This window comes from Poecilia reticulata, linkage group LG6 (assembly GCF_000633615.1).
Source record: "Poecilia reticulata strain Guanapo linkage group LG6, Guppy_female_1.0+MT, whole genome shotgun sequence".
Taxonomy (NCBI): Eukaryota; Metazoa; Chordata; class Actinopteri; order Cyprinodontiformes; family Poeciliidae; genus Poecilia; species Poecilia reticulata.
The window spans coordinates 22,846,822-22,865,934 of NC_024336.1; the positions used below are offsets into that span (position 1 = coordinate 22,846,822).

The following is a 19,113-nucleotide window of genomic DNA, read 5'->3' on the forward strand; positions in this document are numbered from 1 at the left end:
AATAAAAAATATTAAATACATAATATTATAATTTGCAAAATAAAAGTAGAATTACCACACTAAGTGCCCAAGTTTATTTAATCATTCCATCTTTTAACTGTAGTACTGTTTGTGATTAGATATGTGCGTATGCGTCACGTAAATAATAGACCTTACATTTGCTTGCTAAATAAATCCCTTTAATTGTATTCAATTTTTGAAATAAGATCATCCTTCATTTGCTTTAATAGAGGCATATTCCAGCCATTCAGAATATGGCTGAATATTTAATATTTAACTTTTCAATCTTTTTAACATTAGTCTTCAAATCCAGACCTTTAGGGATGGTGTCCTGTGACACTTAGATGTGTCCCTGGTACAACACACCTGAATAAAATGGCTGAATTACCTCGTCAGCATGCAATCAAGTTTTCCACAGTTCTGTTACTGACCTCATTATTTGACTCATTTGCTGAAGCAGAGAGACATTTAAAAGTTACAGGATGCCAGCCCTTTAGGACTGGAGTTKAAGACCTCTGCTTTACAATGACATTGCAGCAGAGGTAAGATTGTATTGGCTGCTTCTACATCAGTGGCCTCAAACTCCAGTCCTCACGGACCAGTGCACTGCAACTTTTAGATATATGTGCTCTGCTGAAGAGATGCCTGGTTCCAATATTAGCTCATTAGTAGAGCTCTGTAGAGCCTGACTGCATGTTAGTGAAGCAGTTTTGTCATTTAATTCAAGAGTGTTGGACAAGAGACATATCTAAAAGATTCAGGACTTTGGCCCTTGAGGACTCTAGTTTGAAACTACTGTTCTACATAACAAAACCAAAGAAATGCATTAATAAAGGAGAATTACATCAGTCTGTATAAATTTTGTCCACACACACTCAGCTGGAACCACCTTGAAATGACAAATGACAATGCTGTGCCGGCTTCAGGTGGCGTTTTGTCAGTACATTGCAGTTACTGTCTAAATCTAGTTTACCCTCTGTCTGAGCTGCACACTGAGACTTTCCTGTTTCAATTCAGCTTGTTATAGATTGTACATTACAATCTATACAATCTATACAATTACAATCTATTACTGTCAGGAAAAATATTTTGGAGAGACTGTAGTAGGACTGGGAGAAATGCCTAATCTTACAAGAAAAAAAAAACTACTTTAATATGCACCAAATCTCTACACATGCTCGTCTGCTGTATGCTTTTGTGAAGCACATGGCGGAGCTGGAATGTACATGGGGGATGATTTTGCACCAGTGACCCCAAGTTGATTCCTCATTCATTACTGCTGGCTGCTCTCGAGGAAGCGGCCCCTCTCTATAAAAAGGAGAGAACAAGCTGCTGTTGTCTCAGCTCACTCAGCAAACATCTTTGCAAATATGGACAACTAACCTCTGCTTGCTACGTCTGTGGTGAATGTTCAGAAATAAAACGGAACTGAAGAAGTTCAAAGAAGTGTACTTGACAGCATTGGCATGCATATCTTCCCATTTTTGGTCAGCGACAATCTGTTTAGCCCAATATCAAATTGCTCAGTTGCTCACGTCTTTCCCAAACTGGTGAGTCTCCAGAATGGTACACATCTCTGTGCACTTCTCTGAAGAGCCGGTGCACGTGTAGTGATGGGAGGAATCCATCGCTCCCTCATTTATCTGGTGAAATGGGCCTCACATGGGGACACTTACAGTGGACACTTATCTAAATTCTTAAATTGGGTTAAACCAATCTGATCCACGCCAACAAGCATGTGCTCATTTGTCCAGTTTGGGAGGCAACAGCTATTCCCTCTCGCATTTTTTTTTCCTTTTTCGCCAGTAAGCTTTTTTCCGTGCGAGAAACTAAATCAAAGGTCACATTCCTGCTCAGTAGTACCATCTGTAGATAAAGGCTGAGCTGTGCAGTGTGGGAGAACAGTGTCCATGTTTTCCACAGATGGATGAATGCCTTGGCCACAGTTTGATAACCCAGTGGAGGGCTGTGGACTTTGTCTCAAACTTGGCTCGCAGTCCAAAGCAGAGCAGTAGGTTCAGACTCTTTTCCGAAATGTGTGGTTAACCTTACCAACACTACAGGAAACAAATCAGACAATTTCTTTACATTTCTGTTAGAAACTGAATCTGTTTTAAAAGTCAAAGCAGCAGTACAGAGCATAATTAAAAAAATCTAAATGTTTTCCACCTTTCATGAGGCATTTGTGATGCAGATTTCAACTGATAGTGTTCTGTGCCCTTTTTCAATAGTTGGTATTCTTGGCTACAGATCTAATGATTTAGAGTGGATTTCACTAACCTGAACAAGATTTAGTTTTACTAGTATGATTTCGAGGACATGTACCGATCTGCATCCTATAGCTATAAATAAAGTTTGGAGAGGTTATAATGGATCAACAGATCTCATTGTAAAAAGGTATTAGTCAAGAGAAGGGTGCAAAAGTTTCACAGCATTTAATGAGGCAGAATGAAAAGATTTGTCTATAAAAGAATAAAAATAGGACAATAGACACTGTACCAGGGAGACTCCCAAAGGCCCAAAGCAACATTAATGGATCTGCAGAAATTTCTGTCAGCTATTAGTTGTGTTCAATACCTGATAAAAATGTTTTGTATTTTCCGTATGCCTGGGTTAGGGACTGGGGTTTCAGTGCTAATGCATTTTTTTCCAAGCCTGCCTGAATCTTCAAAAAGCTTGTAGAAACCTTTGTTATCTCCTGATGAAATGCATTTTAGGATGGCAGTGAAACATGGTGGTAGTGACATAGTGGTTTGGGATTGCTTCTCCGTTCTCCGTGCATTGAAATGCTCCTTCTTGTCAATGTAGATGAAATTACCAACATTTTTCATTATGTATGAAAATTAACAAAAACAATTGCTTCCTTAGCTTAGCTTAATCCAGGGCTAAATTTTTGGGGTCTTTTATAACCAAAATTTAAAAAAAAAAACTTTCCATTATTAAATGAAAGGTTTAATAACGTGCACACTTATAAAACTAGGTTAGTGTTGTTGTTTTTTCCAAATTTTCCCTTTGTTTGTTTATTTTTTATAAGTGAACTGGACAGGATATAACATTAAATATGATTTATTAAAATGTATCTTTATGATGTCACAAAAACCCTAAATTTTAACAGGCTTTGTGTGGACTTTTAAAGTCACCGAATCACATTCGAAGCAAATTTTATATGAAAGGTTTTACATTTGTTTCTATTGTATTACTTTTATTGAATTCTCTGTATTTCACAAATGAAAATGCTGCTGTTGGCCATTAGATTAATCTAATAATATTTAGCCTTACTCGCCTCTCTGCTCACAACTAATGACATTTTGCTTGAGMTGCACTATAACCTCAGACTGTTCTCCTGCATTCGGAAAGAAGGATGTCTGTGTTTCTCTGAAACAAGATGGTAACTTCATAAGCACCATTTGGCATCACTCCGCCCTCTCTTTGAGCAATTTGGTACAATTAAGGTACATTGTACCGGTTAGGATTAATCAGGTTTGCATGCACACGGGATGAAGATTAAGGCGACACTTAATTGCAATCGCATGAAATCAAGGTTGTGAATAGACTTTAACCCAATTTCAGTGAAATACCAATGGCTTTTTCAAACAACCAGACTGCGCTAGATGCAGAGAATTGACATTTCACTGGTCTCCTTTGTGTTTTTACCCTGATGATTTGTGAGAGTAAGCATCCCCGAGGTCATTCATAGGGAGATTCGGCCATTGTTGATATGACTGAGAAAAGCAGAGAATTGTCTGGGCTTTCATGACGGGCTTACTTCCGGTCTCACAAGACCAACACAGTGAGAGGAAATGAGCATAAAATTATCAGGTGATTTCCATCAGGTTTTCATATCATTGTCAGCATCAACTTTTGTTAGGAAAGGGTCTGCATTAATAACTTATGTAAATGCAGACTGTTGTTGAATGTCATCTGAGTCAAACTGTTTTCCATCATCTGCGTGATATTTGTCAGATGATTTAATGCCTTAAATGAGACATGCAGCTAAAAGAAAAAGTAAACATTAATATCAGTGATGGGAGGAATCTGTTTGAAATCTTAGGGCTCAATAGGCACCATGAGTTTCAGACAGGAGATATTTATGTTCGTCAATCAAAGACTGAGCTGTGATTAAGGCTCATTTCTGTCTTAATGAATGCAAATTGGCACATCTGCTATGGTGGTCTAGCTGTCCAGACTCTTCAATTAGTGTGATTGATCAATTATCCTCATGCCAGTGGCTCACTAGAAGTGGAGGCTGGGGAATGGGTGAGTTGTGGGGGTTGGGAAAAGAGATGAGGGAGCATAAGGAAAGAAAAACTCCAAAACACACGCTTAATAAATCAGATTTTTATCTGTGTTTAATAGACAGATATGTATCCCAATAGAATTCAGAAAAGCTCTAAGTGCTTTTATACTTACTTTTTTATCATAATTTCTCCTCACATTGCTTTTATGAGCTGATCTGAAAACAGAGGGATCAAACTGCAGCTGAGCAATTATGATATTACCTAATACGAATTACGTTTTGGCATCCCCCGTCTTGTTTGTACAAACAAATACACTGTTTGCTTTTTCATTTATTCCCTCCTGTCATCAGAAGAATTTCTGATCAAATATTTATAAGAGAAAAAGAGCTCCAGCCTTGCAAATATTTAATAGATCAGCACTCGGTCAACTCTGAAGTCTGTCTGGTGCAGTTTATTTGTGCTGTTGAACAGTGACTAACAATCCTTGTATATTATAGCACACTGATGATAGTGATAGAATGTGGCTAAGTTCAGGTGTAGTTTAAATACTTTATTTACAGGATATCAAGTCTTTTTGATTTTTGCTATTGTAATTAAATCAGTTCCTTCTTCTGTTGGATTGTTCAGACTTAATTTATTTACAATATTCTGAAGTATAAAGCATGCACTATGTACAACTATTATGGCAGGTCAAAACTTCAACACTCTAATTCTTTACACATATTTAGTAAAATATGTGATAGGTCTCCATAGGCTGTGAACAGCAGAGCCCAGTCTTGTTTTTTCTGCCTAATTTCAAAGAAGAAATAAACTTGTGAGTGTTCTTCATTTCAGATGTGTTACAGCAGTAGGTTAAATGGATCTAATGTCAGGTCTCCTTAAAACTTCCACCTTCACAGGATTTACTCTTCTTCCCTCATTGACCTGAGTGTAAAGTCACCGTTGCTGTCTGTGTTTCACAGTAGAGTTCTCAGCAGCAGTGACGAGATTTCCACTTCAAGCTAAATCAAATGTCACCACTGTTGACATAGATTTATTAGGTTGATGTTGATTTTCTGAGGCTTTCAATATATATGAAAATGTCTAGCTACCCGTTTTTAATATTACTGAAAATATATGTGTACTTTCGGCTTCTCTGACTTATTGGACTTATATTAAATTTATTTTTACATACAATCACATTCCTCCACAAGTTACTGGCCTTATATAAAGTTTGATTGTAAACATAATGCAATTTAAATATATTAATATTATTTAATATGTGATATGTCTATATGGTATATGTATTGTTAACCTAGATGAAATTCATATTAAACAGATAATATGTATAGAAACATTTATTTTACTGGTCAAAAACTCTGGCTTAATCTTATATTCGCTACATGATTTAAACAGTTTGTACAGTGTCTGAACGTTTAGGTAAAAGTAACACCTAATAGTTGATGTTAAGTGATTTAGTTTGTTTCTTGACTTTTGGGTGACAAAGTGTCCTGCAGACATCCATTCCTCTACTGGTCTTACAGTTCATAGTTGCACAGTCCAGGCGGTAGACTAGGATTAAAAAATACATGCAGTATAAAAGTATAGAAAAACACTAAAACCACATAGCTAAAATAGTGTGCAAAACTAAAACATCAGATGCTGTAATTACATTTTAAGCATTGCAATTTGTGAAATGTTTAATCATTAAAAAGTTGCGTTTGTACCAGGTCATCATATTACTTTTTAACTGGTATTTGAACATCTCACAATTAGGAATGTGATGTTATGGAATAATTTTTAGGTAGCAAATTTGTTAATAGTATTTTATTAATCAGTGCCATGGACAAATGAACAAACCCACAATACACAACAAGCATTCCAATCTTTTGTTGGGTGCAGAGGGAACTAGAGTGGATTATGGTCCCTATTTTAAAGCTAATGTTTTAGTTACAATTATATACAATTATTTTAGCTGCCCTAACATGCATGAACAAAGTCCAAAATATTTATTTGGTAACAAGTTGAACAGGCAACCAGGCCATCCCAAAAACTGCGAGCATTCGTTTACAAGTAAGCCCTACAGTAGCTGCTAGACTGGACTTATGTCATTTCCTTTTGCAAGTTATAGGGAGAATAAGATCTTAAAAAAGACATTGTTTGCACCATTAGAGAAGGCTTTCGTACAGCTACGGTAAACATGTTGTGCTTTCTGGAGGTTAAAACAGCTTCTTTACTTTCAGTTCTTTCTGCTTGTGTCTGAGACAAAACAGTTGATGAACAATCAAAAATGTTTCATTTTAAATTGACAACACTGTCTGAATTCTATCACTGTAAACATTAAAATCAGTCACTGTTTCATCTGTGCTTCTTTGCACTTTTAAAAGTTTTTCAGAAGAGTTTGGCGGATTCAGATCCTTTGAACTAGAATCATATTTTCTGCTGTGCCATGTTATTGCAATGGAGAAGACTGTCGCTTGTTGGAATATAAAAACAAAATCTATTAAGCTGTTTTTTTGTTGTTTTTTTTTATCTTGAGAGGATTTGTTATTAATGCGGCAACATTCAGCTGTCAATGTTTCTGTGATCCTTTTACTACGTTTTCCTCTGGGCCGAGTGTTGTAAAAATGAGCCACTTCCTGTCTACTGTGTGACCTCAGTGTTCAGTGTACCCGAGACAAGACATTTTACCCATAGGTCAGTGTTTCAGTTCAGGTCAGCTCTGGAGTTAGGTTATGTTACAAGTTAAAACAAATACTTTCTGTTCAAACAGCAGTGGTGTGTATTTTTGGAATTTTGTACTAAACAGGCTAAAAATAGACCACAAACATTGTAGGCAAACAGAATCAGGAGCTTTTCTTGACCGCCTTTCCATAGGTAACACGTGTTCTTTTAGTTTGCATGGAGAAACACCAAAAGTGGTACACAGTGGTGTCAATGCTACGTTTAATTCTCTCCGCTCAACCTACAACCTTATATCTTCAAGCTGATATCTTTTTTGAAGTTGTCTGCTGAGAGTTTTTAGAAAAATATTCTCCAAAGTGGGCAGAGTTAATTGTTCCATTGTGAGCAACACGCTGGGTTTCAAAGTGCCCCTTTTAATAGGACAAGGACTCGTTTTCCTCTGGGTTTTTAGAGGAAAAAAGGGTCACCCAGCTTCCATGTGAGTGTAATGAAACATTTGGTTGAAATTTTGTTTAAGTAAATCATATTACTGCATACTACTGTAAAATTTGTTATCCAATATAAGTAGCTTAAGTTTATTTTGTTTCATTTTTTTAGTTTACTGAAGAGTAAATCTGCTTTTCTGTTTTTCTTGTCCCCTTTAACTTGTTGAATGGCTAAACTCTATTACCAGGCCTTCTTTGTGTGCATTTTGAAGCCCATCATGTGCTGCATCTCATTGTTTTATTATGTTCCCGCTCTGTCTGTGTGTGTTGTGTGTTTGTGTCTGTGCTCGTAAGTGTGTGTGTGTGAATGTTGCTTGTTACCAGGTTACTGCTAAGAGATTTTTGCTTGGCACATGTCATGCTTCATTGACGTCAGAGCCTTTTTTTTCCTACCCTCTTAGCTACATCGCGTATGTCTCATTTCAGACTGAGGGTCTTTCAAAGAGCTTACAATGAAAAGAGACTCAACAGTACAGGCCATGAACAATGTACGTTGTTTTAAGCAATTTGTTTTCCGGAATATAAATTACTTGTAGGATTGTTTTCATAAATAGCAACAGTCAATCTCGAAATATAGATCTAAAACACAAGCAAAAAACATACTGTGTTCCTTAAAACTCTTCACCATCAAGTCAAAATGTTCTTGATGACAGGAAAAAAAGTGATCCAAAATGATGAAATATGAAAATGTTTTTAAGAGAAGATGGGGATGAAAAATTATCTAAAACTTTGTTTTTGAAAGATGCGTAAGTAGCTTACCGAGTAAACATTCTACACTCTCTTGGGAGTAAACATAATGACCTTTTCAGTAATGCTATCCATGCTAACTGCACTAATCATGCTAGCTGCTACTTTAAGAGCTAAACACGGTTTATAATAATAATTCCATAAGAATTTTGTCTTATTTTTAACTTAATAGTGAAACCCTTTGTAAAACCAGCACAATGTAGTCTTTGGTTCTAATATAATTATAATTAATTAATTATAATTAATTATTATAATTAATTAATTATAATTAAACTACTCCTATCTTTTCTGCTAGCAGCAGAATATATTCAAGTGCTGTTTTCTATTGTTCTTTGAGAGAAATTGTAAAAATTAATCTGAATTTAAAGTTTTGTACTGTGCCCCATTGCATCTAACAATAATTTATTTTAATTCCGTGCTCATCTGTGACACGAACCACATGAAATAGGTCACCAGCCTAATTCAGTTTGATCTATTTGCAACCAAAAGAGATGCAAGTTAGGCTAACAAATATGTGAACCGCAAACCATGAGTCCTCCGTCTATGCTCAGTGACCTTGCTGTGTGGCTGAATCAAGTTCTTTCTTTTGTGCACAACAGCCTGTGTGAGTTAGCTCGAACAGCAGTCAGATTGCCCTTGTGCCCCCCTCCTTCTACCGTTCAAGCTGCGTGGCCAGCCCCTCCTGCCCAAAGGCGATGATGGAGCAAAGCCTGGTGGGATAGGGGTGTTCAGGTTGGGGGGTTTTGTTGGAACCGTGCCATCCTCTCCTGGCTGCACGGCCTGACTGGGGGCAAAGAGGATGGCTGCTGTGTCTCAGATTGATGAGGACAGGTCTGTGGTCAGGGTATAGAGTGTTGCAGAACAGACGTCCTGCTGGCACATCCTGCCCTCTCTGCCGCGCGCTCCCCCTACCCCGGCCCTCCGCACTCGTCTTATCGGAACTCCTAATTGTCCTTATGAATATTTTAGAGGCCAGCAGGAATGAGAGTTCAGGGTTGGAGGGTATGGTTTCAATGGCCCTGACAGCTAATGATCCATTCAATGACCAGAGAGTAAGAAAGATGGGGAGGAAGAGAGTGAAGAGTTTCAACTAGCTGTACATCAACATGATATCAGTTTTAGATGTATTCACTTTTCATTTTGAGCAGTTAGGATATCATATGTTTTAATTTTTACTACTTGCTTTTTCTTTGTTTTAATTTTATAATTTAATTTGACATTTTCCTCTCCTTGGCCTACCAGCTAAGGCTGTTTTGATAACTTCACTCATGCAAAGAAGTTGTCACTTATTTTGTGAAATTACAAAATATGTATAATATAAGACTCCATTTAATTGTGACATTTCTAGATGCAGATAGTCTTTAGCAACTAATGAAAAAATCTCCCATGCATGCATAAAATATTTCTGGTTGAACCAGACAGAATTTTGTGGGCAAGTTCTGATCTCAGGTTTTTGTAAGCCTGAGATCAGAACTTGACCTTTGGACATTTCCGTGGGCTGCCAACTTTTTCAAGCCCAGCACATTATATTACAAATTAGGGTTGAAAGCTCAAAAGAATAATGGACCAACTTTGCTTTGCTCCAATCAGTTTTCCTTTTGTCTGCAGAAAAGATTGCTCTTCAACAGCCTGAATAATTCTCACATATCTTAGAAATTCTTACATCTCTAGCTCCGTTCTCAAACACCTCACTAAAACTGAAACGGAATAACTTTCAGTTTTCCTCTCACAGTAACACCTTCCTTACCAAAGAGTGTTGTTACTATGACCTGATAGCACTTTGTGTGGTGTGAAAAAGTTGAATTTGTATCGTATGTCAGTCAGGGTCGATCAACCTGAAAATGGTCTGATTCTGATCACGACCTGAACTTTTAGCGCATCTGTAAAAACATCTCTAAAATGAAAAACTGTTTTCTACATGAAGCTAACATGTTCTTAAGTCAGCTAGATGATGCATTAGTCTTTGCTTGGCAGTTTTTTATTTATTGGTTTTTATTTATTCATTTTAAGTAGTACATGATTTTAAAAAAAGTAGAAGTAATGTGTCCTTTCCATCTTTTCTCTGCTTTCTGGAAATCACCTCGCCTTTATAATCACTGAACTTTTAACAAAATAAGCGGCAAATTTTGTTGCAGCTGTATGTCGTTTTACTGAGAGGTTGGAGAGAACAGCATCAACATGTAAAGCAGACAGTCAAGTTAAGGGCTTCCCTCCTCCCCTTTTTCCTCCTCCTCGTGCTGCTTCCTGTCCTCTGAGTAACTAGACAATGGAGTGTGCTAAAGGAAGGATATGAAGCCAGCCTCATATCCTGGTATCAGTCCGCTCTGTAATGTGGAATGGTCATGAGATTAAACAAGATATGTCTGGAAATTACAGCAGTCTCCTTGTCTTATAGGCCTCTACTCTCATCTCACAGCATGTAGAGGGGAATGGAGGGAGAAAGGAGGACTTCTTCATTACAGCAAACTAGTGCTGGACCATGCCGTACTGTGCATAGAAACCAAACCAAAGAGGCTTTTATTCCCCTTAAGTGGGGACTGCATCACCGCAGGGGAAAGAGAACATGATGGTGGTGAAAGTCTCTTAAGATATTATGTAAGAGAAGAAATATTTCTCAGCAGATAAAAGCTTTCCTATCAGCCACCTCCCCGTGATGATTTCCCAGTGCGTTCACACTCAAAGAAGCCCTTTGATAAGCACATTATATGGAACAGCCCGGACACAATAGTGATGTCATAAGGATTAACACGCTACCTTGCATGGTGCGGACGCAGGGACAAGGGGTAATTCACGGCTCTGCAGAGCAAGGAGGGCAGGGGAAAACGAGGCCGGGGCTGGCCGCCGCACAACTGGTTAAAATATAGCTTCTGTGTACTTAAGGGAAGGCAGGAACAAACAGTGCATGAATTAAATATTCATGATGTGCACCACTTTATTACTACAGGTTGCTTTGAAAAGAAGTGGGTTTGTATCTGAGCTGTGGTGTACCAGTCACAGGTCAGCTCAAGTGCAGTGCCCCGCAGAAGTAGGGACTGAACTTATAACAAACCTGCGATCTGTTATTGGGATTTTGTGGATCAGACTACACACAAAGTAGAACATAATTGTGAACTGAAAATAATAGGGACATTTGTTATTCTACAACTTTAAATGCAGCCTTCTAGTTTTAGTCAGATCTAGATTTCAATCTAGATTTTTGTTCAATTTCAGGACCAATTAGATATTGATATCAGATCAGCTGTTGTCTTGTAAACTTCCTTCAGACAGGATTTCCCTGTATTTAGCTGTTTTTCTTCATCAATTAACTTTTGCTACAAACAACCTTTGTGTCCTTTCAGAATAAAAGCATGATGCTGCGACCACCATGTTTCACCTTGGGACAATGTGTTCAGGGTGATGTGCAGTATTAGTTTTTCACCATGCTAAAAGTTTTTGCATCTAGGCAAAGAAATGTAGTTTTGATTTAATGCCGCCAAGTCACTTTCTTTTGTTTGCCATGTCTCCTGCATCATTTGTGGGGAACGTCTACCTCTACTCCTTCTGGTGTTCATCTTGTCACTATTCCAAATTAATCAAATTTGTGAAGTATGAGGTAAAAATGTCACTAAATGTAAAGAATAAAAGATTCCAAGTTTATCACTGGGATGTAAATCACGTGCTGTGGCCCTATATTACGTATATGGACTGTCTGAATTGCTCATTTACTGTTTAAAGGTAATAGTCTATCTTAAAATGAAATCAAAGTGGAATCCAAGGTTACCAAACGCTGCTCTAAAGCCTTCTGTCCTGAGTCCAAACTGAAAACCTGAGGAGGCAATTACTGTGCCGAATGTTTCCCATGGCAACAGCAAGGTTAATAACCAGGGCTCAGACCGAGATGAGAGAAAGATGTTTTCTTTTGGACGAGAGAACTTCAAGGCCTTGTGCAATGGAAAATATTTTTAAAGGAGGCTGAAGTATGAGTATAAGCAAACTGATGGACCTGCACTGATGCACTAATAGACAAAAGCATGAAGTGTAGCTTTTATTAATGGAAAAAAACAAATTTCGCATCACATTTGTGCTGCTCTGAGAAAATACCAACTGTCCTTGGTCTTACCCATCTTTGTGAGTCTTTTAAGGCCTTATGAACAGATGACCTGCATTTCCTTGTCTTTGTGTCTCTTCCTTATTACACATGCATATCCTTCCTGGACATGCTGTTTAACAATCCTCGTCAGAGCTCTATTCATGTATAGCTGAATATACTTTAGTGCAATCCCCACAGCGTGATTCAACATGTAAAAGCTATTTGAAAGCTGCTTTCATAATGTGAAAACAAGGGAACGGAGGTCTGGAGCAGCAAGCAGCTCTGACGTGTGAGAACAGCCCTGCTCTGTGTTAGGGTGGGCTTTAGGGCTGCCCCCTGCTTTGGTCATGTCTCTGCAGGGTTGCCAGTGATTGGCCAAGCATGTGGAGCGAGGTCTTGACAGGTGTTTAGAAGACGTGCACCTGCTTGGCCATGTGCTTACCCAGTGATCCGTTTACTAGAAGCTGTGGAAAATGTCATGCTGGGTGAGAAGGAGCAGCATGCACTTCAAGGATATCAAATCATTAGTTGATTCTGTTGAACGCATGAAGTTCTGATTAAGCAATAAGAAGATTTTAGAGAAAAGTTGCAGTTTGTGTCCCAAATCACGACGGCATATGTGGAATGACCTTATACATAAAGAAAGCTGGACATGTTGAAGCTGGAGAAATTGCAGGTCTAAAAAAGTATTTCAATCAGCTGACTAACGTGACTGTATCTTTGGGAAACAGGACTTGACAAGAGAGATGCATCCTTAGTTGATCATCTACTGTTGATATTCATAAGCTCTAAAGTTCAGATCCACTCCAGATGAAGAAATCCCCTTTTAGAAGTGCTTTCAACTTATAAGCAAAATTACTGTAAGCAACTGTAATTTTTGACAGTAAGGCTCAAAACCACCCTCTACATAGAAAACTTCTATTTGAACTTGAGAAACTTTAAGTGGAATTTATTGAACAAATGTAATCTTTTGTAAAGCTCTAAAAATACACTTCTATTACTTTCATGATGTGAGAACAACAATTGTCCATGTTTCCTACAAAAGCAAAAAAATATATAAATTATTATAAAATTATTATTGTAAAATAAAATCATAATTACATCATAATTACATGGCCTACAATAATACATTCTACTTAACTCACTCATAAATCAAAATATTAAATGTGCTTTGCTTTTTTGACACAATCCAATATCATATCTCTGTAGATGGACTCATTTATTGTATATATGGTAGCATTTCAGGAATAATCTGTGCTGTCTTATCAAAGTATGTTATTTTTGATATGTTTAAAATACTCTTCTAACAAAGGGAAAACAAATTATTTTTTATTTTTTCTAAATTTTGTAGCAGTAGAGTTCTAGTGCTAGATCCCAAGATATCTAAAAAGACACAAGATCGGTCCTTTCCCTCCTCTTATGGGCCTTTTTCTGTCTGAATAACTTATAGGTCTATGTTACATGGTTTAAAGGAGAAGCTAAGTAGAAACTTGATAAAGTTTGGAGAAATATTTCACAAGTTMTTCTTATAAGATTAGCTTATATTTTAGATCATTGTATGCAGAATTAAAAGAAATAAGAATGGACCTTAAACTGTTCAGGACAACTTTGGGAACAGATTTACCCTCGACTGCTATGGTTTGGTAGGGACTCGCTTAAACTACTCCTAACAACACCTCCCCAAATGGCTTTTGCCTATGGGTGTGGTGTGCTGCAGCCTGGCCAGACTTGTTGTGAAAGCAGAGCAGATCTGCCCATCTCGACCAATGTGACCAACATATTCCCATAATGAGCAGGTTGAAACCTAAATTTGCAGGTTGAGACCAGATCTTTGACTCACTAGTGGTGAAAGTGCATAGTTTGACTTCAGTAAACACAGGCCTTTCAGGACCCTAACTAAAGAGGGCCGTTTTAGTAAACAGGAAATGAACCAGCAAGGCGTTTTCTTAGAATGAGAAGAATGCCTCTGCTCTGTACCACACCAAACAGTAATGCATCTGTGGTACAGCAATGGTCATTCATTATCCAGAGGGCTTCTCTCTCTTGCGGTCCTCTGGGCATTGTGGACACTTATGTGGGTGTATTTTTTTTCTCTGAACTTCCTTATTTTCTATCACAGCTGTCAAACAGCAGCATATTTTCCATGTGCACTATGCATATTAACATTGTTTATTGTGCCCTGAAAATACACAGCTCTCAAAAAAACCCTCATGCACCGGAATGAATGGAGGCGAAGGGAGCAGTTTGAGACTTTGGCACCTTCCAGCCATAATGAGCCGGGGAATTATGCAGGAGTTTAACGGAGCCAAGGAACAGGTTTTAGGAAATGCAGCTCATGCTGAGGTTGTGGTGAGCAGAGCTGGGTTAGCCGCATTGTCTGCACAAACCTAAACGCACTGTCACATCGCTTGTCAGAGGATGCAGCAGCTGTAGAGGCGCCCCCTCCCCCTCAACTTCCACACATATCATACACACGTGCACCGCATATACAGTTTCTGTTTCACACACATACACTCACCCACACACGCACACATTTTCAACTTCGCTGGGTGATGAGGACCAGAAACAGAGAGTGAGGTCTCATTAGAGCTTGCAGGTTTCCCCTTCCCTGGCTCGCACTCCGACCCCCGCATCCACAGGAGTTGGTGACCTTCCTGTAGAGACGAGGCCTTCAAGACGGCGCGCAGACAGGGCAGGCCCCTGCCGTGGACCTGTGGCCGCCTGATAGAGGAGTCTTGAGAGCGGCACATAAATCATGTTTTTGATGTACACTTCCTCGATATCACAAGCTGTCATATGCTGTCAGCGAGTCTTGTTAACGCTGCTATTCAGAGCTGTAATGAGGAGCAGAGACGAGTCTGTACGAAGGGGAGCATGGGAACATAACATCAGGAATATTTGTTGACTTGTTCCACATGTTTCTCACTCCCCAGAAGCTTCTTTGTGATGTTACCACTTTGTGCACTCACAAACTCTTTAAATTTGATGTTAACTCTGTAAATCTGTTCTTAGCTAAATCTATTGAAAAAATATGAAAATTGAATTTGTCATAGGATTAACATTCCTGATATCCAGGTTATACACAGTTCAGATCAGAGTGGCCCATTTGTAGCTGAAACACAATAAGTCAGCTACAAGGGGCTGATTTTAGCGGACACAATGCAGGTTCTTAATGCCTTGAAAAAGTACAACTATCACTTGAACTAATTAAAATTTTGACAACTTTTAACCACAAGCTTTAGTGCATTACATTGCGTTTTATTGTGACAAACTAAAACAAAGTACCGTGGTGCATAATCATGAAGTGAAATAAAAAGTACATATTCAGATGSTGCTAAATGTGCCACTTTTGAACCAACTGCCTTCACAGTTTTCTTTAACACTSAATCCATCATTTAAAAATGGGAAGATTAGCGTTAGTGGTCATTAAATCTAACTTTTTGGGCACCCCTAATACACCATTCCCACAGAAAAGTGTTGGTAGCAGCATCRTGATGAGGAGATGCAGTTTTTTTCAGTAGAAATAAGCCAATGGGCGGTAGTTAAAGAAAAACAGACAAGAGGGCATTCAGGACAATCCTGGAAAAAACTCTGCAGCTCTACAATTGGATGCATTAGATCAAAGTATTTTCATGAGTTGGAATAGTGCAGCCTAAGTATTGCCCTGAATCCAATTAGAAGGCTGTTGCATAACATACAAATTTCAGAACAGCTCCCCATTTYGTCTGAGTTAGATTTAGCTTTTTTGCAAAAGTATGGAGAACACATTTTCTCTTTAATTGTGCAAAGCAAAAATAAAATGWGCTAAGGTTTGTGTTTTCAGTCTTTAAGTGGTGTCATTATTTAATTATGGACTTGTGTAAATCCCTAAAGGTATAAAACATTTGTAAAGAAATGCAGCATTGCTGTCGTAGTGGCCTTTGTTCTTCTGCACATAAAAAGCCTTTGACCAGAACACTGAAACTGAAGCATTGGACAGCACAGAMGTGTCAGCTGTGGTTTTACAAGTGAGAATTGTGAACTTCAACTTGCATTGAGCGAAAAAACAAAAAGAATTTGTGGGTCAGATGTCTTAAGCACATCAGACAACATTCTTCGTTCCTCATGTGATTTAAAATTTAAGTCTGCATCTTAGTGCACTCCCAGCCTGGCTCAATAATGCTGTTAAAGAAGGCCTCTGTGGGAGTCACACCATCTGTCGCACATCTTGTGCTTCATTATTCCTTCTGTATGTTTCTGCCTACAGAATTTATTTCCACTCAGATTAGACGCCTCTAACGATATCAAGGCATAAGAGACCTCCATATTTTTTTATGCACAACACTGTAACTGAGAAATAATAGACAAAAAAAAGAAAATCACAACAAAAGCATCTTGCATACCATGTCTGTTCAACTGTGCAATTTCATTTCAGAAATTGAGAAACAAAGGCCAAAATGACTGTGCTAGTCCCGATGCTGATGACTGTTTCGGGCACAGCCCCCTCATGGATGACCATTTCGGCAAACTAAGCGAAGACAGTGATTTAATGTACAAGCGCTGTGGTGTAAGTACTTCTTTTTGTCTCCTGCTATTTTGTGTTGATTTTTTGTCTTTATGTTGATGTTCACCACAGGCGCTAAACAAGAAAGAACACAGAGGTTGTGATAGCCCGGACCCCGATGCCTCATATGTCCTCACTCCTCACACAGAAGAAAAGTATAAAAAAATTAATGAGGAGTTTGATAATATGATGAGAAATCATAAAATCGTAAGTACTGTAAATGCAACGTTCTTGCTTGGCTTTGTGGCACAAAAGGATTTTTTTCCTTTTTATTTATTTAACTTTTTGTTGCTCTCTAGTTAACTTGTGTCAAAACTACACTTCCTTAAGACTAATRCCCTTTTATGGGGTTGCATTTTTTTCCTTCAGTTGATTTATTTTGCAGCTGATGTTTTGGCACACCCTTACCAGATTGCATTTCATTAACAGATGAAATGTTGCATGTTTCTGCTAAACAGATTACAGCCTATTATCAAGCGGATGGTTACTATAAATTTGAGAGAGCACTAACTATTTTAACACATAACAACGTGCTATAAATGCTTCAATAATTAATATGTATTCCAAGTACTCCTGTTATAATATCGATGGCATGCTAGTTAAAAATACAAATCAAGATTGCAAAATAACATTAAGCAGTAAAATTCCAGAGTGATTTTCTTAAAAGAGGCAGGGTTTCATAAAAAAATAAATAAATATTAGGACTGGGCAAGAACATATTCTTTCTTACTAAACGACCATTTATTTTATTTTATTTAAAGACTCATACTTTGCCATTAACAAACTAATGTCAGCACCCACCCGGCTCACTGGATGATACTGCGATGAAATGCACCTGTTGTTTTCCACTCGAGGCTTTGCAAAGTCAGCACTTCGGAAGACGATGCAAATGAATTGAGATTCTTGTACGTTATAGTCTCCTCTGCAGCTGGTTTCTGTTGTGGTGAAAGAAAAAAAAAACATTCTGAAGAGAGAGGTTTTTATTTTTTAAAAGGTAAGGTTACTTCAGAAGTGCTGATTGCTGCAATGCCACAGTCGTCACAGTATGCATGACTTTGGTTTTGTATTTTCTCTTATTTGTGTTGTCTGTTTTTTTTGTGTGTGTGTATGTCATGGACCTATGAGAGTTCATCTGTATTTAAAAGATCATGATTGGTTTTCATGTATTTATCCAGGCACAGGTACAAAAATAAGAATATCATRTAAATGTTATTTTATTGTAGTATTTATTTTAAAAATTCATTTAGACACAGAGTAATATATTGCATCTATTTATTTCTAGGTATTTTGATGATTAAGGCTTGATGCTAATGAAAAGTGAATATATACATACCCAATAGGAAATATGTTATTTTATTCTGTTATTGATTACACATTCATTGTTTTGTCAATAAATGTCCAGTTGACATTTATTGACACAAAAGGTTATTTGCTAAAAATGTTGAATGACCTGCATTAGTATTCTGCTTTATTAAGTCAGAGGACTCCAAAGCACTTTACTAAAATCAGTCATTGACCATTCAGACACACTGATGTGGTTCCAGCAAAGTACAGAATACATATGGTGCATTACATGGACATAACAGGTTCTACATCTTTTTTTTTTCACTAGCCATTTTATAATTGTCAAAGAAACTTTTCTTGTTTTGTTTTCTTTAGCTGTTAATTAAAACAAAAATAAATACACATTTGAAATATATTACKTTTGTAATAAATCTGTTTGATGTTTTGTACTAAATATTTGAAGCAAATTAACTTTTGAATGATAACTCCAGTTTGTCGAGCTTCTTCTTTGTAYCTTATTAACGATGTTTAGCAGAAGATTGTAAAGGTTTTAATGGAGCACATTTACTTTAGTCACTTTTGGGAAGGTCTCTGATCTTTGTAAATTTATTAGCTTTTTAAATCCCCCTCTTTGCAGGAACTGTCTGTTGATGTTGCCATGACAACTGACAGTCAACCACACATCAGAACTTGGATTTGGTATGTGCTGTGTGTAAATATTTATCTGTGTGTCTCCTGCTCCAGCCCACGGCGTTGCCTCAGCAGAACTTCTCCATGCATGTGGCGGTGCCCGTGTCCAATCCTAACGCCATGTACCAGGCRGGAGGGAATCTGGGCAGCCAGGCCCTGGCAGCAGCCACAGCTTCGCTGAATGAGAGCGGGTTGCTGTCCCCTCCGCAGGCCTCTCTGCACAGGAATGTCGTCTCCGGTGGAGGATCTCAGAGGCCCACCAGTACAGGAAGTGCAGGTTAGTAAACAAGAAATAAAAAAAATATATTTCTTCAGTGGTGAATCAAGTTCCGATAGACGTTTTCAATTTTTGGTTTTCACTTCCAATACTCACTCTGATAAAATGCTTTCTTA

The 19,113-nt window shown here is 37.9% G+C and overlaps 1 protein-coding gene across 15 annotated transcripts in view; it reads left to right on the forward strand.

Moving 5' to 3' along the window:
* Positions 1 to 19,113, forward strand: part of mef2aa (myocyte enhancer factor 2aa) — a 75,322-nt gene that overhangs the window by 38,527 nt on the left and 17,682 nt on the right. For 7 of the 15 annotated variants that reach the window (XM_008412371.2, XM_008412374.2, XM_008412373.2 and 4 more), the window contains 3 exons: positions 16,618 to 16,749; positions 16,819 to 16,953; positions 18,775 to 18,997. In XM_008412371.2, coding sequence (XP_008410593.1) covers positions 16,618 to 16,749; positions 16,819 to 16,953; positions 18,775 to 18,997 — 490 coding nt within the window. The remainder of the gene's footprint in view (positions 1 to 16,617; positions 16,750 to 16,818; positions 16,954 to 18,774; positions 18,998 to 19,113) is intronic. The other 8 variants (XM_017305334.1, XM_017305336.1, XM_017305338.1 and 5 more) reach the window with 2 other exon arrangements.